This window comes from Octopus bimaculoides, chromosome 1, assembly GCF_046866305.1.
Source record: "Octopus bimaculoides isolate indiv1 chromosome 1, ASM4686630v1, whole genome shotgun sequence".
Taxonomy (NCBI): domain Eukaryota; kingdom Metazoa; phylum Mollusca; class Cephalopoda; order Octopoda; family Octopodidae; genus Octopus; species Octopus bimaculoides.
Genome location: NC_142928.1, coordinates 160,644,363 through 160,670,518, shown reverse-complemented (window position 1 = coordinate 160,670,518; position 26,156 = coordinate 160,644,363). Strand labels below are relative to the sequence as shown.

Here is a 26,156-nt window from a genome sequence, read left to right as displayed (position 1 = left end):
CACTTGCATCATTCTTCATTGTTTTATGAGAATGTTACACATTGCTATGCAGTGTTACAGTGTGACCATGTTACATGTTCAGATGTTCAGTTTTACTGTTCAGATTTTGCTTTTTATTGTTAATAATTTTAACAGTGATTGTAGTGACAATGGTTTAGTGAACTTTTTGGTGCTTGATGACTGAAATTTCTCAGGTTCAAGGGTCTATTAAAGAACACTGATGTTGGCAACTTACCACAGAGTTTTGGAAAACAGATTAACAGTATACTGTTTTCATATTTTGGCTCAAGGCCAGCAAATTCAAGGGAGGGAGTAAGTCAATTATATCAACTCCCAGTGCTCAACTGGTATTTATTTTATTGAGCCTGAAAGAATGAACAGCAAAGTCGACCCCTGTGGAATTTAAACTCAGAACATAAGGGCAGATGAAATGCCACTGAGTATTTTGTCCTGTGTGCAAATGATTCTGCCTTAAACAAATTGACAATATATTGAGTGGTTGGCGTTAGGAAGGGCATCCAACTGTAGAAACTCTGCCAAATCAGATTGGAGCCTGGTGTAGCCATCTGGTTTCACCAGTCCACAGTCAAATCGTCCAACCCATGCTAGCATGGAAAGCGGACGTTAAATGATGATGATGATTAATTTTTGATATGTGCTTTGTTTTTTCTCTGGATGATATGTCATAGCAGTGTTGCACACCTCTATCTTGGTGTCATGATTTTCACAACAGTTGAAATATCTACTACTGCAAAGTTGAGCTTTCATTCCTAAGTTTTCATTTTATCAAATCTAATTATTGTTTTGTTTTATTGTCCATCATTTGTTTAGCTATGCTGCAAAAGGCTTACGTCTTGTTTGTATGACTAAAATATATGATGGAAAAGATTCAGAGAACAACGCATGGCATCTGAATTTGAAAATGTCACCAGATATTGACAGCCAGTCTTCATTGTTGGCTAAATGTGCACCAGATCATCCATTTTTTGTATTAGAGAAAGGTAAGTTCTTCTTCCATTCCTCTAAAACTATTTTTTGCTGAAATTTCTTAGTAAAAAATAAAGACTTTGATTAATTATAGCTGTGTGGGAAAAGGTTTATGAAGGTTATTTATTGTGTATCTTGAATGGAAATGTGCTATTGCATGATAGTTTGGAATGATATTGTATGGCATTGTATTAATTTCTTACTATAATATGTGTATAAGCATGCATTTCCTATTATACCAGCTAATAAAGGATCCTCTATATGGTTGCTTAGTCTGCTATTAATGTCAGTTGAATCACACCTTACCATTTTAAAACTGGATACAGCGTTGCCTGATACAAAGTCTGGAAAAAAGACAAGTCAGTCATGGCTGGAATGATTTGATATAGGTCTGTTCGATCAAGTCTAACTTGGAACAAAAACATTAAAAATCACCATACATAATATAGTGTACTTCTCTATTTCAATGTTGTATACTAATGGCAATGTAAGACAGGTGGTGTATTATTGTATAATAGCATCATTATAGTAGTTTAATGTATTACTTTAACAGTATGACATATTACTTTGTGGTTGCATGTATTGTGGTTTGTCAGCCTGCAACATGATTAGGTACTTTGTGACAGTAATACTTTTGGGAAGTATTTGGTCATCCCATAAATAATGTGTTTCTTTTTTACTTCTTTTATTTTTCAAAATTAAGATAAACAAAGTTCTTTTTTAATCTAAAATATACTCTCCTTCATTTTCTACAATGCTCTTCCTTCTATCTGGTAGACTTGTCTGTGACAAAAAATACTTCTCCAGTACTGTTCTGACCTTGTCTACAGAATTCATATTTTTTCTATCCAAATAATTTGGAAGACTGTGGAATAAATGATAATCAGATGGAGCAGTGTCTGACGAATATGGTGGGTGGGGATCGTTTTCCATTCAAACTGCTCCAGCTTTTGGAATGTCATCCTTGCTGTATGTGGCCAAGCATTATCCTGATTGAAGAACACCTTTTGTCTTGAAACCAAAGATGGTCATTTTTCTTCTAGCATTGATTTAAGCTGCTCAAACTGCTTGCTGTAGATCTCCTTTGTTATTGTTTGGTTTGAGTTTAAAAGTTCAAAGTGGACTAAACCTTTTATATCCCACCAAACAAATAACAACACCTTATGTGGGTGAAAGCTTTCTTTAGCTTGGGGTGCTGGTGTTTCTCCTGTCTCTACCCACTGTCTTTGGCGCTTGACATTTTATAGAGATTCCATTTCTCAATCACCAGTCACTATTCGGTCCAAAAAAGGTTCATTTGTGAGACATGACAGCAAAGAAGAGCACACATTCACTCTAGAAAGTTTGTGAGGAACCCATTGACCCAATTTGCTGACTTTTCTGATGGCATGTAGGTGTTGATGAATAGTTGAATGACCAAATCCAAGTTTATCTGTTAGTTCCGCAACAGTTACGATGGGATTTTGTCTCACCAGGGTTTGCAGGATGTCCTTGTCAAGCTCTACAGATCTTTTAGGACAAGGCTCATCTTCTAGGCAGTAGTTTCCGGCTCAGAATCTCTGGAACCACCATTGACACTGGCTTACGCTTAGTGTTTGATCTCCATATACTGCATTAATATTCCTTGCATTTTCCATTTATCGAAGGCAAAATATGCTGAATATGCTCCTTTGTTACTTCCATTATAGCTTTGAAAAAATAACTGTAAAAATCAAACTGCACTCTTCAAAACTTGCACTAAGAATAAGTACAAGGTAAAATTACTACCTGCTTTTATAACTAGTTGATGCAGGTAGTTTATCCCGTCCCCTTCGGACTTTTAGTTCATGCAATTGAGAAAACCGCATTATTTATGAGATGACCCACTATATGTGCATTCCAACACCTTTATAAATCCCAGATTTCCTTAGCTAATGCAATAATCTCAATGTGATCCCTCTTAAAGCTAAAAAAGACTGACAATTTACCCTCAAATCACACCCTACTGCCTTAACATGTAACGGACACAATGTAGTTTATGATATTGTATAGGCATACTTAAAATTCTTTTGATCATATGTTTGCTTCAACCTGAGGTTGAACAACATAATTTTAAGTTTTGTTACTGTGGAATCATTGTTTTTCTGCTGAACTGCTTTATCAATGAGATAGCCTTCTCTTTTTTTCATATATATCGCAGCTGATGAACATTAGTGTTATTGGGTTCAAGTTTCTGCTAACCAATCATTGATTCACTATATTTTAATAAGTGGTGTGGGAGTATCTGTGTAATTGGATGCTTTGTTTGAAAAACACACAGTTTTTTTCATGAGGGATGTGGGTAGAGCTTCAGTTTGATGTTTACATAAATCTATCTATCTGTGTGTATGTGTGTCTGTGATGAATTTTCACACAGTGTGATCAAATCCAGTGTGTTTCCTAAGAAATCTCATTAAGCATACATCCATGGCTGTACTCTTTTACAATATCTAATTTAGTGTTTCTCTATTGAATTCACTTCCTGAATGGGTGTTGTTATTTTTCACTCCATTATGATCATTACAATGATGAATGTCAATGATATGCTGATGGTTGATTCAACTGATTAAAGCTCTTCTCTTTTAAGAGGTTATTGTTATAATATTATATTGCTGTATGTGATCCCTGTTTATTCATTTGATCCTCTCTCTTAATTTTAGGATGGTCATCTTATAATCCTGCTGTAACAGTGGAGCATTATGGCATCCCATGTCGGAAGCTGGAGGAAGATGATATCTGTTTGCCTCCATTGCACCATGATGCTACTTATACTCATGAAGTGTTTGAAACACTCCAGCAAAGGTCAGTTTTCTGGTGTATTATTTGAGGTACTCTTTAACTTTAGCATTTTTACATTTTAATTATAAGTGAGGGAGTGTGCTCAAGGGTGGGGCAGAGACCTAGTCGTCTAAGTGGAGGAAAGGGAAAGAAATAATGAAGAGCAGTTGTTGACATGACAAGGTGACTGAGGGACCTAGTTGTGTGTATACACATATGTTTGAACTTCAGACATGCTGTGCTGGCATAGATGGTTGGGTTTTCTCAAGCACTGCATATCACCAATCATCTTGGTCCATTATCATTTCCTCTTTGAGACTCAGCATCCTGGGAACAGCCTTCACCACCTCATTCCATGTTTTCCAAGGTCTCCTCCTTTCTTTTAAACCCAAATTCTTAACATTTCTCAATGGATAATTGATAATGTTTTCCAACTTGTTGGATCTTATTGACCCAAGCAACCCATACTAGCATGGACAGTGGATGTAAAATAATAATAATGATGATAATTGATGGCAGTAGCGGCAGCAGTGGTGGGATGGAGGTGGAAGAGTCTGACCAAGGAAGAATTTTTGAGAAGCAAAAATTTGAAGTTGAAGGGAGTGTGTTTATGTAGCCCCTCAAGAATCAAAATTTTCATTGGAATTTTTACAAAATCCAAAAGCAACAAACCATCCATGACTTTTGAAACCATTTTTTCAAGTTCAGAATTGCTGAAGCATGGAATAAACTACTTGCACCAGCTGTTGACTGTCAGAACACTGCATCCTTCAAAACTTCCATGCTTCCTGAAATTTGTTAACTGTACACCTGATGCTCCCCCTCTTTTTTGTTCTTTAACAACTCATTCACTTTTCATTTCCTTTGCATTATTTCATTTACTGTTCATACACTTTTGCTTTTTTTTCCTTATGAGTTGTAGTGCACCTGAGCACTCTTAAGCCGTATTGTTCAATTTCATGACCTCTTTCATCTAACAACTTAACATACTCCTACCAGAATTACCTATACTGCTATAGGAATACTCATTTTATTATAAGTGAAAGGGAATAGTGCAGATTAACTGTATGTGATATGTTTTCAAAACAATTTGTTAATTCATAAGTATAATGATGCTTTCTTATTAAACTTGTTGCTTGTTTATTGTTTAGTGTACACTACTATGGCTAATTCAGTTATGCCAAAAGTATGGGCTTACATAGTCTACCATAATGAAACCATTCTATGTTAATCAGAATAGGGAGTGGTATATTCCTTGATGAATATATTCTTCTAATATTCAATTATTTCTAATTGCAGCTTTGACTTTACCCCATCAGATTCATCTGCTGTTCTTGCACTCAGCTATATGGCCAAAGTAAGTTGATTGGTTTGCCTTCTTCACCTAAAAGTAAGGAAGCTAGATTAAGAGATGGTCTTAAAAATGGTTAGAAAAATATTCAGTTCAGAGTACTGATCACACAACTAATTGTAGTGTTGTTGTTTATAAAACTAGTCTCAAAGAGGAAATGATAATGGACAAGATGATTGGTGATATGCAGTGCTTGAGAAAACTCAACCATCTATGCTAACACATAAACTTTCATTTCAGACATGCTTTCTGTCTGAACTGCTTATGCATTGGTGAGGTGAAAAAACCCTCAAAAGATCATAGTAAATTACAAATCAAGTGTGGTGTCTGTACCTGTGTTCATCTCACCTACACTGCCCGGCAACTGTTGTTGGTTTGTTTACATTCGTATAACTTTAGTACTAGATTTTAAAAACTAAGTATTGGGATTGATCTGTTTTACTAAAACTCTTCAAGGTGTGCTCCAGCACAACCACAGTCAAATGACTGGAACAAGTAAAAAGTAAAAGATTCAAGGTATCAAACTTGACTGCTATCTTTTAGTAGCTTTATTTTTCTCTAGTTTTTAAAAAAAAATTTTTTATGTGAGTTGGAAAATATTCAAGGTCATATTTTCTTGCATATTTCTCAGTTCAGTTGTATTATTGTTTATTTTGCTTCAACTTACTACTGCTTAGGCACACTTTTGATCAAAAGTATCCATCATCCATGACCACTCTGTTTTACCTTGAATGGCATATCTTGAAATACACTGCCCAATAAGTCCTTTTTTCTTTTATTAAGATGAAAGATTGAAGCTGTAGAAAATTTGGCTGGTATTTTTAGGAGATGTGCAGCCTTGTAGAGGATGTCTCTTGTGTTTTTCTTCAATGTAGATTATGTTATTTTACATTGCTAAACCTGAGTGCTTAGCAATAGTACTTACACCTGTTGTGTTTAGATTTACTGAACTATTCAATTAATTTTGTTTTTAATTTTTAAAATTATACTTTCATTGGATATTTGTGCTCAACAAATGAACTTAACAAACTCAGAAACATAAATCTCTGTGTGTGAGAGAGAGAGAGAGAGAGAGATAGAGAACTTTGTTTAATACTTTGATAGTTTTGATAATCTTGAGTGTAATTCTCAGTTTATATCTTGTGCTGAAACCAACTTGCGTCTAATATTTGTGAATAACTTGAGTTCTGATGACATGGGCTGTGGAATTGTTAATTGAACCTAATTTGTGCAAGATCTTTCTCCATAAATTCTTGTGTATGTTACCTGCCTCTGAGAAATATCTTGTTAGGAAGTTATCTCGTCTTTCATACATCTAAGTGGCTGAGAGATGCATTTCTCTTGATTAGGTATGCCAGTTGATTGTGTGCTTTAACCTAGTACTGATGATATTTTTCACTTATAAAGTACACCTGCTACTTACAGCAGTGTTTTGTATCTATACTTAGATACTATTCATAGTTAAGTAGTCTAGGTTATTGTCTAGTGACACAACACAACCTCAGTAACTAATACAAACTCAGACTTTCAGCTTGTCAGCATCTTATTAACTTGGCTATAACTTTAGATGTAGTCCTTACTATTAACCAAATTGAGGATAGTAGTATATCAGAAACAATAGTGGACCAGGTTAAATGCATTATAGTAATTAGTCATGTTCTTTTTGTCTGAGTTCAAATCCTACTGGGGTTGACTTAACTGTCATTCTTCATGGAATTGATAAAATAAGTTCCAGTCAAATACTGAAGTTGATTTAGCTGACCATGCACTACTCCAAAACTAGTTTTATTTCAATGCCAATATTAACCAATTCTGTATCCAAACTAATTGATAGCACAAAAGTATTCTTTTGGTGTCATCCTTTACTTTATTATTCAACATTCATTCTTCCATGATAACATCGTTGGAATGGTTTTTGTTGAAGCAGTTGTTTTAAACACTTCTTACTATTGCCCTTTATTATAGGTGCAGATTGGCTTTAAGGAATCAAGATTTTGCTTCACTATCTCATGATCTTGAGTTTGGTCCTACTTTGTGGTCTCTTGTGCCTATGCCATTTCATTTTCTATAGCTTTTGGTTGACTCATACCAAGTTAGTGAAATTGGGTAGATGGAAACTGAATAGAAACCCATTAGGTGGATTATATCTGTAATCCAAAGGACATAACCTTGTCTGTGTCACACTGATTCTGCCTGTGAATTACATTGAGTGTGCATGTCTGTGGAATATTCAGTTACCTACATGTTAATTTAGGAACAGGTAATTCAGTTGATTGATCAACTGAATCCTCATCATCAAATGACAGAGATCCCTGCCTAATATTACTCTTTATGTAAACTACTCTTGTATGAAGTATAAGTAGAACTTATACTTAAGTATAACTATAACTTATATCTTATTAGTTATACTGAAGTATAAGTTGTTGGCAGCAAACTAAACTGAAGAAAACAGATTTACATGTTATCAAGACTTACAAGACAGTGGCAAAATTAAATTTTGCATTTAGATTACTTTGTCAAATGTAATACTTATTTATTCATATTGTTTTGAATTAATCATGTGTCATCTCATAGCTTTAAGATTTTTAGAATGACATTGTGGGTAGGTGTGAGAGGTCAGATCTGGCCAGTTTGAACATAAAACAGGTAAAATTGGGTTGGATGTGGCTACTTCAAATGTTAAAGTGTTAAACTCATGACTATAGTGGCCAGTAGTAAATTTACAGCCATTGTAAGTCTTGTTTCCAATATTTAAAGAGAAACTAGTAAATGTTAGATGAATTATTCCATTTCCTATTTTTTTTCTCTCACATTTGACTATTTCATTTTTTAATTTCCATTCACAGCAACGTCGAGATCTTGAAGAAAATCAAGCTAAAAAACAGCCTGTTGTCAAAACTGACTCTTTAAAAGCCAAACGACCGATGAATGGATTTATGCTTTTTGCTAAGAAAAACCGATTGGAATATACCCAGATGTACCCTGGGAGAGATAACAGGTAAAAGCAACTGTTTATGGGTTTTCTGCTAGTAACGAAAAATAAACAGTTGCTATGTTTTTGGACAGCATATATTTTGTTTCCATGTGTCTTAGGGTCAACCTAGCAAAAACCAAAGTCTTAGTAAGTAGGAAGGCTGTCAAACCACAATCCCCTTCAGGTAGAGGGCCTGCTCGATCTGTAGAAAAGGTGTGGGTAGAAACTCCATACGATGTACCCAATGTATGCTATGGGCGCATAAAACGTGCAGCAATATCAAAGGAAGGTTAACAGGGAAAATAGTTTTTGTGTGTGGCAGATGCACAAGGGCAATTGAAGATGTACAGAAAACAGATTCCATCACATGCCAGGGAGAGAAACTAGAAGTAGTTAATAGTTTCCGCTACCTAGTCTGTAGTGGGGGTGGTTGCTCTGAGAGTGTAGCGGCTAGAATAAGAATAGCCTGGACAAAGTTCAAGGAGCTCCTACCTCTGCTGACAACTAATGGCCTCTCACTCAGGATGAAAGGTAGACTGTATGATGCATGTGTGTGAACTGCCATGCTACACAGCAGTGAAACATGGGCCATGACTGCTGAGGACATGCGTAGGCTTGAAAGAAATGAAGCTAGTATGATCTGCTGGATGTGTCATGTCCGTATTTTTAATGACACTAATCATATATTTCTTATAATGATTGAAAGTAGAGCAATTTATGGTCAGTTTGAATCATCAGATTACTTTTTAGTACTCCAACCTGTTAACATTTAGATTTAGAGGCTATAGTGATGTTGTTGTGACTTTTATTATATCATTTTTTAAAGTTACAAACATTTATAAGATAAACCTTCAAAATTAACATGAATTGGCTGACAGATTCATTGTTTCTTATTCAAATAGAACATGTGGCAAACAGTTGAACACTAAATACCACTTGGATGAAGAATTACTACATTAACTGTAGTATTAGTAAATGTCATATTTTGATTTCCTTTCTACTTTAGAGCCATCAGTGTTATGCTGGGAGACAGGTGGAAGAAAATGAAAACTGAGGAACGCAATGTCTTTGCTGAAGAAGCAAAATATTTGGCTGAACAGCTCAAGAAAATACACCCGGACTGTTGGAAAAGAAAATCTGTGAAAAGCTGGTAACTATGTCTCTACTTTAGTTTGGTTTTAAATTGCTAATTGTTGATCTTGATCAGCATTGTCTTGGTTTTTTTATTTGATTTTTGGCATTTCATTTCAAAAAAAAAAAAAAAAGTCTTCAAGTTTTGGTGTCATTTTTTTTCTACAACTCAGCAGAGTAGAAAAAATGAAAAAGGAAGTTTAATAATATTTATAATTTCAATTACTGCATAATTTTGGGGTCTATAGAGTATATAGAGGTTAACTTTCGGCAAGCTGGGCTTTTGTTTCTGTTGGAATTCCTAATTTTGATTTATATCATTTCTCTTATGATGCTGACACTCTTAGGAAATGTACGATCATCACAACTCCTCTTGTCTTACTCATTTAGACTGAAGAAGCCTCAAGAATCATACAAGTGTATTATTTGTAAGATATGCAGAAAGAAGTAATGTCTGAAAAGGAATACAGTTTAAAAAGTGGCTAAATTACTAGTTGATGTTGTAGTGGGAAAGTGATGAGCTGAGCAACAAGAAAAATGAATATTAAAATGATGACAATGATGATGATTTATGTACGTTATTTACATTTGATGGATATTTGTCCTCATCTTGGCGTAGTGGTTAAGAGTGCAGGCTACTAACTCCAAGATTCCGAGTTCGATTCCAGGCAGTAACCTGAATAATAATAATAATGACACCGCTGCCGCTGATGAAAAATACCTTAGGAATGAGAACCCAGGTTCGAAATTTCCCCAAGACACCTGATGAAGGCTGGAGGGTATATCAGCTGAAATGTGTTAACAACAAACAAGATGAGGACAAATATCTGTCAAATGTAAATAATGATGATGATGTTGGCAATGACAACAATGATGAGTTGTACTTAATGGTTGTCCTGGTCGTTTGCTTCTTCCTCTCTGACCAATTAACACTGCTTTCCTAATGCTATTAGTTTTCAGGATCTACTGCTTGTTAGTTTCAGCTAGTTTCAGGTTTTACTAAGTTCGAGCCTTTCTTGATGTTCTTTGTTTATTTCTTTAATATAAACCAAGTTATCTTCCACTCATGAAATCCTGTGTTTGCACTTAATTCTCAATTTTATTTTGAATGCACCAGAAACAATGTTGATATTTGTTGCTTGCTTTGAGGGTCACTGATTCTAAGCCCTTAAAACTTACTTTGACAACTTGATTCCTGTTAAAGGCATACGTGTGGCTGTGTGGTAAGAAGGTTGCTGTCCATCCACATTGTTTTATACACCTCTTGCTATTGACCTTTATGGTAGGTGCAGATTGGCTTTAATGAATCAAGATTTTGTTTCACAATCTCACAGTCTTGAGTTTGGTCCCACTCTATAGAATCTTGTGCCAATGCCATTTCAGTTTCTATAGCTTTTGGTTGACCCATACCAAGTGAGTGAAATTGGGTAGATGGAAACTGAATAGAAACCTGTCAGGTGGATTATATCTGTAATCCAAAGGATACAACCTTGTCTGTATCACTGTTAATTCAGAAACAGGCAATTCAGTTGATTGACGAACTGGATCCTCATCGTCATAGCACCTTGGGCAAATGTCTTCTACTATATCTCTGTACCAACCAAAGCCTTGTGAGTGAATTTTGGTGAATGGAAACTAAAAGAAGCCCATTGTGTGTGTGTATTTGTGTCTGCATGATATTGTGTGCTGGCTGTGAATAAGTGACACTGTCATACAAACAATGTCATTCATTTCCAATATTCAGCAAAAACCTGTCTGTTGATGGAGTAAGTATTACCATGCTTGGAAACCAGTGAGGGTTAACAACAGGAAGAGCATCCAGCTTCTGAGCTCTGCCTCAATGAACTCTGTCCAGTTCATGTAAGTATGGAAAAGTGAATGTTAAAATGCTGGAGAACCAGTTTAAGAACTTGAAAAGTTTGAATCTAGAAGTTAGCAGTAGCAGATTCTGCACATAATTAATTTTGATGATTCCAAGTCAGTGACTAAATGTTTAGACATAATATTATTGGCTGTCTTGTAAAACATGCACCCCATTCCTCTTTACATTTTTATCAAATGCCTAAGCATATTGTTATTTATCTTGTACTGTTGCTTAGCAATTCTTTCAATACCACTTTCAGTATCATAAAGGCTATGCTAATGAGAGCAAAATTAGACTAAAAGATGTTAGGAGTTTCTTTACTCATTTCACAAAGTGAAAAGAATATTATATATTGTTGTAATCCTCTTTTGGACTGTTATAACGTCCACTCCAGTATAGCAGTATAATTAATTAGGCAAGTAAGACATAGCTATCTCGACTGACACTCTCCTCAACTTCCTATGTCACAGTATTTATAGTGACCCCCACATACCACTCATCATGTGAGAAGGGTGTAGGGGTGTTTTATTATTACTATTATCCCCATAACATATACACTTTTTGCTAGCTTTTGAATGATCCCTTCATTAAATGGTAGTACTAATTTGACTATTATTATTCATACAGATGGTATCTTTGAATTAGTTATTTAGGTTTTCTATTTTCAATTTTTTTTTTTTTTTTCAGATCAATGCTGGAAAAACACAATTTTGTAAAGCCAACTTCAATGAAGGCAGCTACTGATCTCAAAGTGTACAACTAGCTTTGTCACTGCCATAAAGCACAGCTACACATAGATACCTATTCATATATATATATATATATATATATATATATATATATATATATATATATATATATATATATATATATATATATAATATATATGTATATATAAAAAATATTTGTATATATGTGTGTGTTTGTGTGTGAAGAAGAAAACATATTTTCACTGAAAATCTCAAACTATTGATAAAATATGTAGCTCAGCTGAGCAGCAATAGTTTCAATATTTGGGCTGATATCTTCCTGAAAATTTCAGCCCAAATAGAAATCTGGTTCAAAATAGATAGATCCTATCTTATTTTTTCATATTTTCTTTTTTTTTTCATGAAATCTATGTTTTGTATATATTTCATTTTAAGAGTATCTTCTCTTTTAAATTTTTATGGATGTTCTGGCTATAATGTTTGATATTTATTTTATTATTATTATTATCATCATTATTATTATTAATATTATTGTTGTTGTTGTTGTTAAGGTGAGGTGATAACAAAATCGGTTAAGCATAAGACTAAATACCTTACCATATAAAGTTAAATTCCTTCACATTCTATTTTGAAATCCTATTGGAGTTGACTTTGCTTTATATTCTTCCAGAGTCGATAAAATAAGTACCAGTCAATTACTATGCGGTCGATTAAATCGACTACACCCCCTCCCCCACAAATTTGTGGCCTTATGTCTGTTAGAAATCATCATCATCATTATTATTGTAATAACCATGTGAGATAACTCACTAAGTAACTGTTTCCTTTCCCACTGCAGATGTTGTGTTGTATCCTGGGCAAGACAGTTGACTACATTTTCCTACTGTTTCATGTCTTAAAAATGTCTTGTCTTTATTATAATTACTATATATATATATATATATATATATATATATATATATATATATATATATATATATATATATATATATATATATGTACCCACACACTGACACACACACACACACACACACACACACATCACTTTCGAACTGAGAATGAAAGAGAGAGAAGGTAAAAAAATTTCATTATGCAGCTTGCATAAGTCAAGATGCTAAAATATTAGATAATCTTTGTTTTGGCATCAGTGTCTGCAAAGAACGGAAAGTTTTTTTTTTTCTTTTTTGTCGAACGACTCATTTGAGACTCTTGAAAGAAAGTTTTGGAGATGGCAAGCAGTTATGTGTTACATGAAGATATCATTGTCTACCATGGCATATGGCATTCTGTATGAGAGAAAATCCAGAGAAGTAAGTACCATGTTCTTTTTATTAAGAACTGTCTTTTTCAAAACTAGTGCTTCTCTTTGATCTCTAAGGCTTGCCAAACCAACAATTCTCTGTGAAGTATCTTTCATTTGGCTTAAATGGCCTTGCCATCAGTTTGTGGTATCAGTTCACCACCAGCTGAAACACATCTCAGAATTCTAAAGCAGTGTAGATCAATAGCGATCAAATCCTTTTCTTGAAAGACAAAGATTTTTTTTTACTAAGATCATTTAGTTTAATAAGTTTAGTTAAATGACATTAACTTTAAATTATACATATGTGTATGTACATGTAAAAGGACACCAATGTTAAAATCATAAATTTTGCCACATCAAAAGAAACTAATCAGATTTATGAATTTATAAAGGAATCAAATGTGTGTGTGTGAGTGTGCATGTGCATGCATGCATATGTGTATATAAAAATTATAAGATGAAAGTAACAAACTTCACATTTTAACCTTTTATGTTAAAAAAAAATTTCATTAATTGTCCTTGATTTACTACTTTAAAATGTAAATGAATAAAAAATATGTGTGTTTGTCTGTGTGTTGGTGTATGTGCATTTACACACATGCATATGTTCATGCATAATTATATATATATATATATATATATATATATGTATATATATATATATATATATATATATATATATATATATATATATATATATAAAACTTACTGTGGACAACATATATGCATACATACATACACATATATATATAAAATATAAAACGCACACATGCATACATGCGCATACATATTTAAACAGAGAACACCCATTGCACAGAATTTCTTATTTATTCAAAGATTACTATGAAAGTCACTGTTTATACATCATCATCATTAAAATTTTTATTTAATAGAAATCAATCTCATTAATTGTATGTTGGTAGTTAGGTGGGTGTATTTTTCATTTATGCTGATTAGTTTCTTTCTGTTGACCCTTAAATACTCATAATCCTTCTCATCCTTTCCATACACTAGAGATACTGAAGGGCAACACTGGTTTTGAAAGTCTGTTCGTGTGTGTGTGTGTGTGTGTGTAAATTTATGTGTGTATACATTTGTAGGAATGCATAGGTACAGGTCATGCATAGGCAGAGGTTTGACTGTATGGCGAAGATGATTGATTTGAAATTGTATGCATAGAATTTATTCCTACTGTGTGGATACTGGCAGCTGGTGTCTTCTGCTATAGCAATGGGCTGGAAAGTGTCTGAGAAGTAGAGTGAAACTGTAAGAATCCCTTTGCATATGTGTGGGTGTGTGCAAGTAAGCATTTGTGCTTACCACTTATCTTGACATGTGTGTGCTATTTGAAAACATGTCTGACCATTAAGCTTTTTGTTGTTCAGAGGACTTGGGTAAATATTACCTTGCGTCAGTAAAAAGAAGAGCTTTCTCCCATAGGAAAAGCTACCTTAACGAGTTTCATCTGACCCATACAAGTATAGAAAAGTGGGCATTAAAATGATGATGATGATGATAATATGTTTTCTTTTTTTAATTTTTTTTTTTACCTGTCCAAAAAGAAGATAAAAGACTAGTCACACAAAGTGTTGTCAAATCAAACCATTTCATCTTCTAATATTGGATTGAGGCCAGAGCTTTGTATTAATGACTTGGTCTGAAAGATCAGTTGTTGATTGTCTTAAACCTTATTATTTTTCTATTAGAACTAGTTTAATTTGACTGTATTCATCATCATGAATTATGATTTTAAAATATATGGAAATTTTCTCAAATTTTTAAAAAAGACATTGAAGCTTACAATTTACTCACAATTTTACTTTATTTTCTGAAAAGAAAGGAAACAGTTCTTTTCAGACAGAGAGCTATGCTTATATGATGCTGAATGATAAACAGCTTGCAAAAAGTGTAGCAATTATAGCTCTTTTGTTGTTATTGTTGAAGTTTTTCTTCCATCTTGACACGAATTGAATGATTTACTGGTTTTCATATTTGGATATTATTTATATATGAATTGTTGAAGCAAGGGTTTTCCCAACCTGGCGTCTTCCTTTTCTATCATTCACCTTTCCACCATTAAATTAAGTTGAAAGGAAAATACAGAGTAATATGTTTTGAAGGCAGCAAAGTTTCGACTTACGAATTTTACAGTCTTGTGCAGCTCTGCTAGGCCTCTTATTGTATTACCCATAGCTTGAGTGTAGTACTTGTCAACTCTCTATCACCATTATAAATCTATTAAGTATCACTGGATAAATGTATGAATGTATATGTATGTTTGATGAAATAGGCCATTTAGTGTGACTTCGTTAGCATGGTTTTGACATTAGACCATGTAGTAATTCAGCTCAAAATTGGTCTTATATTTTTATTTCATTAACATATGTAAATTTGTTATTTTAGAATGCTATGTCAGAATGAGTTAGTTGTAGAATTTCAGCCTTTGACTTATTTTATTGGAACATAATACTACTTCATAACATTAACCACTCAGTTGTGAAAGACAAGGAGAATGCTGAAGTGTGTAATAACATCACAACAGTACTTCAGTATTGCAATCTGTGTTCTCTTATAATGTATGTTTAAATGTCTGAATGGTGTATATACATTCTGTTGTAAGCCATGTTATCCTTCAGCAAATCAGTGTTGTTATGTTGAGGGAGATTTTTGTGTATTTGGCCCTTGTTGATATACTCTCTTCTGCCAGATCTCTCTTCCTATTTTCATATGTTGTCTTGTCTTTCTATCATCATAGAAATCATTCTTCATGTTATCATATTTCATCAAAGTTTCATCTGGTAGATTGTCTGTTTATAGACATACCAGATCAATACAGTTGACTTTATGACTTTTCCAGTCATCTGCCAAATCCATGAGAGTAGAAGGTGGGCGTTATGATTTTTTCTTTCGTTTTCTTTTCTTTTTTTTTTTAATACATATTTTTGCATCTTTTTGATGATTTTGAATTTTGAAGAAGCTTCTATGAATATTTTTTTTTTATTCTTTTCTTTGGGTTCATTGTTTCACAGACAAAAATAATTTGCTCACTTTAAAAAACAACATCAAAAACCACAAAAATTCTTGTTGATTTATTATTTAAGGGGAATAGTTTTATATCAGTTGTTTTAAAATGTTGGACAAATTTATCATGTTACTTTAATAAAACTAAAAAAGAAACAAAAACAAGATTAAACAAAATATATAAAAAATCTATGCATATACCTACATACATTGTGTGTATGTGTGTGTGTGAGAGAGAGAGAGAGAGTGTGTGTGTGTGTGTGTGTGTGTGTGTGTATATATATATATATATATATATATATGTATATATGTATATATGTATATATATGTGAATAAAAATAAAAATAAAAAAATATACAAAAAAGGGTTTTGTATGATCGTGTATAGAGGAATATATTATTTAAAAGAGTTCCAACTCTGTCTGTTTTTTATGTTTTATTTATATTCTTATAAAATTAATGTGGGATATAGAATATGGAATATATAATATAATATAAATAGTAAAATTAAATGAAGTATTGAATGTCGTATTGAATGTATGAAATATTGAGTATTAAATATAGAGAATTAAATATATAAAGGCAACCGGGTTCAAGGTTCTGTGCATTAATGAACCTGCGATCTTTGTATAAATAGGCTGACATAGTGTAAAAAGTATGTAAGTACGGGTTAGCACCTGCTGAAAATATACTTCTATCTACCAGGCCTAGAGATCTCTGATATGGAAATACTCCGGAAGAGATTTGAAGAGGCGGTTCATTTCTTTGCATCCTACTGCACTGGTGATGACCAGCCAAATCGCCAACTTCCAAACTTAATAAAGTTCTAAAGTGATCCAACACCTCAATCATATGTAGACCCTCATAGCGGATAAGAATAGTTCCTTTGTGCAGCAGAGTCAAATGAGACAGGTCGTGATGATATAAAAAGTAGTCCATTGCAGCCATTAGTTGAAAAATTTGAGGTGATTTGATAATCTGACTTAGTGGATTAGTTGATGACATGTCTGTAGTATAACGAAAAGGAAAAATCAACCTGTGAGAGTTAAATTGCTGCATTATCAAATTCTTATATTCTGTATATTCAGCAGAAATAGAAATGTTTTCCACTTTATATAACATGACAATATAAAAAGTCATGCCATGATAATACTCATTGCCTATTCGGTCGTGATTTGATGATGTCACAAATGTGTCTGAGGGGATGACTTCAAAGAAGACTGTAGGATCTACGTCTGTTCCTTCAATAGGTAAACCGTAGCTATATATATCACTTTTACCAGTGGTTTTCATGAAAGTCCTGCAATATTGCCATAAATAATGGACTATATGCTTGGGCAGTATATCAGTGCCTCCGCCTTGTTTTAAAATATACTGATATATCTCCTTCAAAGATCCTTCTGAAAATATATTTAATTTTGGTGGAGGAAACGGACCTCCTATATAGGAAGTATATTCTTTTTGGGTCTTACTTAAAGACACTGTATATTGTTTGATTTGGCCACCAACATTGGAGTATATAATAGATGGTTTAGCAATAGACATAATGGAGACTATAGTGTGGCTTGTTCTGATAATTATGGTAAGAGTATATATGTATATATATATATATATCTATATATGTATAGAGATATAAATGAATTTTATAAATTATAATATGATGAGCACCGTAGAATGAAAGGTAAACCTCCAGTAAGTTATGTCTGCAGCTGAGTTCTTTTTTATTTTTTTGCTGGTTATACTGCTAATCTTCTTGATGAAGGCATGGTCACTATGCAATCTCACCCCATTCCCCATAAATTTATGGCCTTGTGCCATAGTTAAGGAATTAATGAATGTAAAATGTAAATTCCTAAGAGATATATGCAATCCCAGCTATATAGATGCTTTTTCTTTTATCATAGACTTTCCCCTCCTAAATATATCACTTGTCAATTATTATTGTGAATTTTCTATGATAAAGGGTGGTGGATTGGTAAAATTGTTAGAGCATCACACAAAAGACGCCTTGTTTCTTCTGGCTCTTTATGCTTTGGCTTCAAATCCCACCAAGGTCAACTTTGTTTGTCATCCCTTAGGGATTGATAAAATAAAGTACCACTCAGAGTCGGTGTAATTGTCTGGCTTCCATGCCCTTCAAAATTGCTGGCCTTGTACCTAAATCAGAAGTCACTAAAGGTGGTGCATTGGCAGAAATGTTAGAGTCTGAGAAAGAAAAAAAAAAAAAGAAGTATTACAGTATTATTTTGCTCTGTACATTCTGAGTTAAAATTCTGCTGGGAACAGCTTCGCTTTTTCATCCCTCTGGGGTCAATAAAATAAAATACCAGTTACATACCAGGGTCATTGGTATGGACAAGCCTCTCCCCTGAAAATTGTTTGCCTTGTGTTTAAATCAAAAATTATTATTATTATTATTATTATCATCATCATCATTATCATTATTATTATTATTATTATTATTATTATTATTGGTAGTGGTCATGATTGAAAAGTAAGTTCTTTATAAACCCAGTCCATGATCCATTTCTGCTTCTCAGTTGGAGTAGCTTTATTAGCACTGCTCATTTCTGAACAATATTACATCTATTTTCTTCCGCTCTGAATGTAAGATTTTATACTTTGTGAGGAGTCATTCTAGCCAATTGGACTTAGATACTAATTTGATTCTGTTGGCTGTTGCCAGTTCTTTCTTCTGTAAAGAATTAGCTTTCTGCTTGATTAATAAGTTCTACTTACAGTATGATATAAAGTTTGGTACCTTATATTTTGTTGTTCAAAATCTCACTAGGATCAATTTTAATTTTCCATAACCTTGAAACTGTTAAAACAAGAACTAGTAATGTACTGAGATCAATTCAGTATGCTCTTTACCAGTAACAGCATTGCACCTGGTTAAAAGAATTTATTATTATTATTATTGTTGTTGTTGTTGTTGTTTTACTTCTCAGAGCTCTTGGTCTTGTTTGCTCTGGTTGATTCTGTGAGAGCGGACAGCAGCCTGTTGGCAGAGGTCTCACAGGGTCCCTTTCCACACATTATAAGCTTTGATACTTGATTGTTAATTATCGTGGAAAACATTCAAGTACCACCACCACCACCACCATCATCATCGTCATTGTCGCCATCGTCGTCATGATGGTGGTAGTGGTAAAAATGGCATAGATGGTTGAGAGCTACTTTAGGTGCTTTGCATTCAGTTACTGCTTCTAATTTCAAATCCTGCTTGTTTAATCAATTATACTACTTCCCTTATAAAAATTCATCCTGTGTCTTTTTAATAAGCTATTACCATTATAATTATTATTATTAAATTCTGCCAAGGTTGACTTTGCCTTTCATCCTTTTGGGATTGATAAAATGAGTATCAGTTTAGCACTGGGATAATTGTTTTACCCCCTCCTCTGAACTCGCTGGCATTGGACCAAAATTTGAAATCATAATAATAATAATAATAATAATAATAAAATGGCTGCGAGCTAGCTGAATCATTACTGCACTGGACAAAATACTTAGGAACATTTCTTCTAGCATTACGCCCTGAGTTCAAATTCTGTTGAAGTTAGCCTTTCATCTTGTCAGGGTCAGTGAAATAAGTACCTGTGAAATACTGGGTGCGATGTAATCAACTAGTTCCCCTCCTCCCAAATTTCAGTCCTTATGCCTTTAGTAGAAAGGATTATTATTATTATTATTATTATTATTATTATTATTATTATTATTAGTTTATATAAAGGACTGGTAACTCAGCAGAAATGTAATAGATAGAGAGATGAGTGTCAATGTAAATTTGTTCTTTGAAAGACCTGTATTATTTTTTTTTATAATTTTGTACCATTTTGACAACTTTCTTGTCAGTGATAACTCCCCATGTGCCATAAATTTGTTTCTGCTGATCACTTTGGTTAAATAGACTCTCTGATTGATCTATTTATAACTCAATAATGATTATTATTATTATCATCATTGCCTTTGCACAGCTTCTAACGCTGGAGATGTTCTACAGTGTCAGCTGCTCACTATCAGTGAACTAAGGTAACACCTCTTATTTTTCGAGCACCTTCCAGAATATCCGAGTGGTTCCAAGCAGTGCTGTTTTCTGCAAGTGCTCCACCCTTATTGCAGCCCCTATTTGTTCCACGTACTTCTCGAGATTTTTGCTCACTGTTCCCAGGGCACCAACAATTATTGGTACTACTGCTACCTTTTACATTGACCACAACTGCTTAACTTCCCAAGCTAACCTGTCATACCTCTCAACTTTTCTTTCTTCCTTATCGCATACCTTGTCAGCTGTGCATGCTATATCTATGATCCAGCATAGTTTATTTTCTTTCTCAATTAAGACTATGTCTGGCTTCCTATTCTCTATCTCATGGTCACACTGAATCATAAAATCCCATAGGATCTTTGCACTTCTATTTTCGACAATGCCTTCAGGTTTGTGGTCGTACCAATTTTTTGCACTGTCAAGTCCATACTTGTTGCAAAGTGCCCAATGGACAAGCCTGGCTATATTGTTGTGGCGTCTCTTATATTCCTTCTGGGCTAGTAGCATACATTGGATGGTAATATGCTATATGGTTTCCTTGTTTTGTCCACAGATTCTGCACTTATCACTTTCTGCTGTGTTGTGTATTCTGTATTTTATGTAATTTGTTCTTAGTGCTTGCTCTTGGGCAGCACAGATTAGAGCCTCTGTTTCTGGTTTTAAATCACTTTTAGTCATCCACAGCCATCTTTTTTCTCTGTCTGTCTTCAACATCTCTATGGAATTGACCATGCATTCTTTTCTTTACCCACCTGTTTTCAGTTTCATTCGTTTTCAATTTCTTGTATAGTGCTTTATCTTTGCAATCTTTCATCCTACACAAGCCTGACCTTCTTCTAATATTAGCGGTTCTGTGGCATTTTTTACACACCATGCTATGTTGTTTTCTTCTGCTCTAATGTTGTGTTCGCATCCAATAAGTCCTCTTCTCCCTCTTTTTATTAGTACATGCAGTCTGTCTGTGTCACTTTTTGGGTGGAGTAACCCATGTCTAGTTAGCAACTTCCTTGTCTTTCTGTCTAAGCTGTTTAGTTCGTCTACTGTCATATTATTATTATTATTATTATTATTATTATTATTATTATTATTATTATTATTATTAGGTAATGGATGGCAAATACTTTACCTTGCAGTATTTGTTTGCATCCACTTTTGTTCGAAGTTCACTTCTGTCAGACCAACGTTGCCTTTCATTCTTTTGGAGTTGGTAAAATAAGTTTAAGTCAAGTATTAGGATGAATTTAAATTACACACCTCCTCCAAAACATGTGGCCTTGTGCCTATGTTAGAAATCATCATCATCGTTATTTATACTGAATCTTGAATAAATCTGATCAGTAAATCTAGTAATGAAAATCTTTCTGATTTGGATATCTGGGATTCATATCAAAATATATGAAATCAAATTAAAAAACAAAACAAATAAACAAAATATTTTGTTTTGAATAACTATTTTATTTTATTTATTTTTTCAGTTTTAGTGTATAATATATATAAGAGTGACATTTCTTTTGCATAATAGAAAATGCAAGCTACAATACTCATATTTCTTTAGAATGTTTTAGTTGTAACTCTCTGACAGTTGTAGCTGTGTCTCCGTAACCTTTTATGATAATTTTATCTATCCCATATTCTTGATACTATGATATGTTATGGACTGTTGTAACTGTAAAGTATAACACTATAACCTATTTCTACCTATTTTATATGACTATTATACACCCCCTTCCCCTTCTCTCCCCATTCCCTTCTCTCCCCATTCCCTTCTCTCCCCATTCCCTTCTCTCCCCTTCCCCTTCTCTCCCCTTCCTCTCTCTTTTGTTGAAAGTTATGACTTTGAAAACCCACCTACTTTTATATCAATTCTGAGTGTGGTTATGAGTGTGGTTATACAACTGCCTTTTTACTGTACCACCTTGTCTTCTTGCTAATATATGATATAGTTGTTTTTCTTGATGAGACTCTTTGAAACATTCTCTAAATATGTGGGTGGCCCTGTTATTTTGTTTATGCATAATTCTACATAAATTTGTTTTCTCAGTTATCAAATGGCAATGATAAAGTTGCGTCATGGATATTGTCATGAGGTTACTGATTATCTTAAGTGGATAAATTGTGGTAAGTCTTGCATTTTCTTGAAATAAGTAAGATTATATATATGGTGTTTGACTGTCATATGATAGCTCAGTATGCTCTTTATCTAATTTCATACTTTCATTAGCTGCATTGTTTCCTCACTTTCCAGTGTAAGTTTAAACAAACTACTGACATGTCTCATGCTGCATAATCTCTTATAATAATCTGTCATATACTACCACAAGTTAAGACATTTATACGTATGTATGAGGTGTCAATGTAAATTTGTTCTCTGAAAGACCTGTATTATTTTTTTTATAACTTTGTACCATTTTGACAACTTTCTTGTCAGTGATAACTCCCCATGTGCCTTAAAATTTGTCTCTGCTGATCACTTTGGTTAAATAGACTCTCTGATTGATCTATTTATAACTCTATTTTTAGCCCTGAAAGTTGGTATTGGGTATTATCACAGAGCAGCTGCTTTGATACAGGCTTGTAAAACCAGAACCACTACTATATATATTTATATTTGATTAAAAACTTAAAACTTAATTTCTCAAAACTATGAAATCCAATCCATTTATATACAATAAGGATGAATTCCTGTTAATATTTCTCAAAATCATTAGCTGTTTGTGGTCATGTCCTTATGATGTGAATCATCATCATTGCCATTATTATTGTTTAACATCCATCTTCCATGCATTCATGCATGGATAGGACGGTTCACAGGAGCTGGCCAGGTAGAAAAACTGGCAGGGTCACCATGTAACTCGCAAGACAAGGAATTATGAATGATGATGATAAATACTGAAAGATGTTATTTCTTTCTACTGTTGTTTGATTGGATGTTGTTAACAGTGTACAAGAACTGCTGATTTTGTTAGCCCTTGAGTTAAGATGCTAGATGAGTGTAAAGCCAGAGGAGAATTGAGTACAGGTTGTTGGATGTAAAATATGAACATTGATTAAAAATGTGATGTGATTTAGTAGCAGATGTAGTCCAAAGTTGCAATTAGATCAGGTCATAGCATGTTAGCTTTCACATTAAGTTCGATAATAGATGGAATGATGCCCTATTGTAGATCCATTTAAACTACCTCTGTATTAAAGAAGTAGATCTTAGGCTGTAAAATAAATTTTCCTGAGACTTCCCAAATCTGAATGCATTGAAGCAGAAAACTCTCTTCAATTCTTTTGATCATAAATCTTCATTTTGTTATCTTTTGTTATAGTGGGTTATCATTCTAAGAAGGCTTTTATATGGAGAATTTGTTGTTTAAAAATCTTTTTTCTGACATTCTCATGTTAGTAATATCAGGCAATAGATTCTGGATTTCCTAAAAATTCAAATAGGAACAATACAAAATTTTGAGTAATTATTGTGTTAACTTCTTGAAATTATTTCCCAGTAAATATAACTTTCTTGACTCATTATCTTTGATATTATTCCTTCAAAATGCTTTGCAATTAGTTCTTAGTGCTTCTCTGTAATTTAATCAGACAACATGAATGTCAGTGGTTGTTTTACTACCTTAAATAAGTCCACATTGGTTGGATATGATATTGCACAATCAAGTGTCAAGAATGAGTTCAAAGAATATCATGTAGTGACACACTAATTGGGTTGGGCAAAGATATACTCCTTTCTTTTCCAAAATGGTACTGTGATACTGGTTGTCAAAATCTGTGGTACTGGTTGTCAAAATCTGTGGTACTTTCTGCTCAATTCTTGTTAACAGTCACAAGAAATTCTGTTGTAACATGTCCAATATAGAAATAGGAAACTAATATATTGCGTTGGAAGATAATATTATGTTCAGTGTAAGATTTGGAAATGCAATGCGGTAATGACATCATCTATTATTAATATTTTGGATGATACTAAATGACTATTTTGACATCAGTTAATAAGTACAGTTTTCCATTGCAAGTTTTCACATTTTCATAATTGCATTTATAAAATTACATTCTTGGAATGTTATTTATGAATATATGAAGCAGAGCTAATACAAATTCACAAGACTCCAGTTTTTTTCAACTTGCAAGTTACATAAGTAAAATATTTATAAATGTATATAGTCACTGGGAAGAATGAGATGAAAGGAGAAAGTTTAAGTTCAAAGAACTGCTTTAAAAACTATAGTAAATTACATAAATTTTCTTAATGTCTGTATAGTAGGACAGTTCCTTTAAAAGTTGTGGTTTTAACTGTTGTTGTAAACAGAATTGGGTGTTCTTTTTAATTTCCATCATAATAATTACAGTGGTTGTTGCTACTGAGAATATATAGCTGTTTACTTTTGTGTATGTATCACATATATATATATATATATATATATATATATATATATATATATATATATATATATATATAAAGAGAGAGAGTGAGAGAGAGAGAGAGATGTTGGTAGTGATCAATTATCTTTGAGATTTTAAATTGTTGATTGAGATACTGTAATAATATAACTGCTGAAAATGAAATGTTGGTAAAGAATATGACTAACAGCATAACAATAATATTATTGATCTGGTGGTGCTGAAACTAGTGAAATTATTCCTGATCATATTTACCTTACTGTATTGGTTGATTACCCCTGTTATTTTCATTGTCTATTTACTCAGTTACCTGGTTTCTGGTATTCTTAGTTTGACTGTGTGATACAGACAAGGCTATATGGTTAAGAAGTTTACTTTGTAGCAATGTGGTACAGCATTTAATTCCACTGTGTAGGACTTTGGGTATTGGGTTACTAAAATCTTGGGTTGACTAGTGTTACTGTGAGTGGAAGTTGGTTGATTGAAACTGCATGTGTGTTATATGTATATGTTAAGCTCATTCACCCCTCAAAATCAGATATTGGCTGTATTAGTAAGAATCTTTTAGATAGGGTAATTGCCGAGGTTAAGGAAGACACAAGTCTGAGCCTCCAGGAGAGTATCAAGGAGATGATACTCTGGTTTGAACAACTTTGAAATAAAAAGCAATACCTTGTTCATGCAGTTCAACATAGTAAATTTTACTACTTGTAAATGTTGTCAATATTACTTGATAAGGCTCTTGCTGTGGTTAGAAAAGATTCGGATATTACACAAGATAAGATTAATACTATACTGTTAGCTTGGAGAACTCTAGACAGTCTCAGCCTGACGAGTTTAGTGTAACTTTGGGTCTTTTGGACTACCCAGGTTACTGACCATCTAGGTATATATATATATATGTATGTGTATCTATCTATATATATATATATCATCATCATCGTTTAATGTCTGCTTTCCATGCTAGCATGGTTTGGATGATTTGACTGAGGAGTGATGAACCAGATGGCTACACCAGGCTCCAATCTGATTTGGCAGAGTTTCTACAGCTGGATACCCTTCCTAACGCCAACCACTCCGAGAGTGTAGTGGGTGCTTTTACGTGCCACCGGATCGAAGGCCAGTCAGGCGGTATTGGCAACGGCCACGCTCAAAATGGTGTATTTTACGTGCCACCTGCACAAGAGCCAGTCCATCGGCACTGGCAACGACCTCGCTCGAATGTCTTTTCACATGCCACCGGCACAGGTGCCAGGAAGGCGACGCTGGTAACGATCACGCTCGAACGGTGGTGCTTACATATATATATATATATATATATATATATATATATATATATCTTTATCTTTGTGTGTATCTATGTTTACATTTTGACTGGAAAAACCAGAGCCAGTGTTTGTTCAATGGCTTAAATTAAGAATGATAAAATAAGTATCACACTGGAATAAGTACTGGAATCAATAACTCTTTAATGTGGTGCCCAGCATAGCTTCAGTCCAATGACTAAATCCAGAATAATAATAACTGAATGATGTTTAATCAGTACATAATGCTGGCTTAGAATATAATAA

At 33.6% G+C, this 26,156-nt stretch overlaps 1 protein-coding gene across 3 annotated transcripts in view; it reads left to right on the top strand.

Annotated features, from left to right (window-relative positions):
* Positions 1–11,906, top strand: part of LOC106881002 (HMG box-containing protein 1) — a 72,483-nt gene extending 60,577 nt beyond the window's left edge. For 2 of the 3 annotated variants that reach the window (XM_089361628.1, XM_089361636.1), the window contains 5 exons: positions 832–1,001; positions 3,666–3,807; positions 5,083–5,140; positions 7,981–8,132; positions 9,115–9,373. In XM_089361628.1, coding sequence (XP_089217754.1) covers positions 832–1,001; positions 3,666–3,807; positions 5,083–5,140; positions 7,981–8,132; positions 9,115–9,262 — 670 coding nt within the window. In that variant the 3' untranslated portion in view covers positions 9,263–9,373. Of the gene's footprint in view, positions 1–831; positions 1,002–3,665; positions 3,808–5,082; positions 5,141–7,980; positions 8,133–9,114; positions 9,374–11,790 lie in introns of those variants that run through there. The other variant, XM_089361632.1, reaches the window with a different exon arrangement.
* The last annotated feature ends 14,250 nt before the right edge of the window (positions 11,907–26,156 follow it).